This window comes from Aplysia californica, unplaced genomic scaffold (assembly GCF_000002075.1).
Source record: "Aplysia californica isolate F4 #8 unplaced genomic scaffold, AplCal3.0 scaffold00215, whole genome shotgun sequence".
NCBI classification, from domain to species: domain Eukaryota; kingdom Metazoa; phylum Mollusca; class Gastropoda; order Aplysiida; family Aplysiidae; genus Aplysia; species Aplysia californica.
Genome location: NW_004797485.1, coordinates 118,096 through 118,908, shown reverse-complemented (window position 1 = coordinate 118,908; position 813 = coordinate 118,096). Strand labels below are relative to the sequence as shown.

At 45.8% G+C, this 813-nt stretch overlaps 1 protein-coding gene across 1 annotated transcript in view; it reads left to right on the top strand.

Annotated features, from left to right (window-relative positions):
• The window catches only part of LOC101847346 (probable palmitoyltransferase ZDHHC14), a gene marked incomplete at its 3' end in the record, with an annotated part of 37,071 nt that extends 36,824 nt beyond the window's left edge, over positions 1–247 (top strand). Inside the window, 1 exon segment of the mRNA XM_013083164.2 lies at positions 89–247. Coding sequence (XP_012938618.1) covers positions 89–247 — 159 coding nt within the window.
• Positions 248–813: the final 566 nt, after the last annotated feature.

Below are 813 nucleotides of genomic sequence, written 5' to 3'. Positions count from 1 at the left end.
CGTTACGATAACAATAAAATTGAATTTAATATCACCCAACACGCATATGTCTTATGTTGTCCTACTCTTTTTTTTTTTTTTTTTGCAGAGGTTGCGAACCCCAACTCTCCGGGCACGTACCGGCCTCCTCCCCGCACCAAAGAGGTTGTGATCAAAGGACAGGTGATTAAGCTCAAGTACTGCTTCACCTGCAAGATATTCCGGCCGCCTCGCGCCTCACATTGCAGTCTATGCGACAACTGTGTCGGTGAGTATTGTCAAGTGAAAATGTTCAATGTGGGTGTTGTCGTTTTTTGTTGTTTTTTTCTGTTTTGTTTTGGTCTTTTTTACAACCCCATCGACAGGATTTAAATCACCTTGTAAGATCTAACACCTAGCCTTCTCGGGTAAGGGCGAAAAATCTCGGAGGTCCCGACCCGTGTGCAAGTTGCGCACGTTTAAGATCCCTTGGTGGTTCAGAATCAATTAGAGTAGGCTTCGGCCGCCATCCGGGTAAAATTCAAAATAAATTCCTACCAAACTGATAATGTTTGACGCGTCCCATGCCCTCATATGACCTTATGCTGTTGCGAGCGCCGTAAAGCTCATCATATAGGTAGAGAGCTTCCGACCCTGCCTGTCAGGATCAACCCAGGCTTAGAGGATACCACAACATCCCAGCAGATAGATCGAGTTTCTCGATAAAAACGTTTGTCCCTAACGTTTGTCCCTAACGTTTGTCCCCATTCGGGAATCGAAATGACGTCCACTGCGTAACCTAACAGAGCAGGTGCTGGTGTGAGTTGTGAGTAAAAAGGTGCATTTGTGTGCACA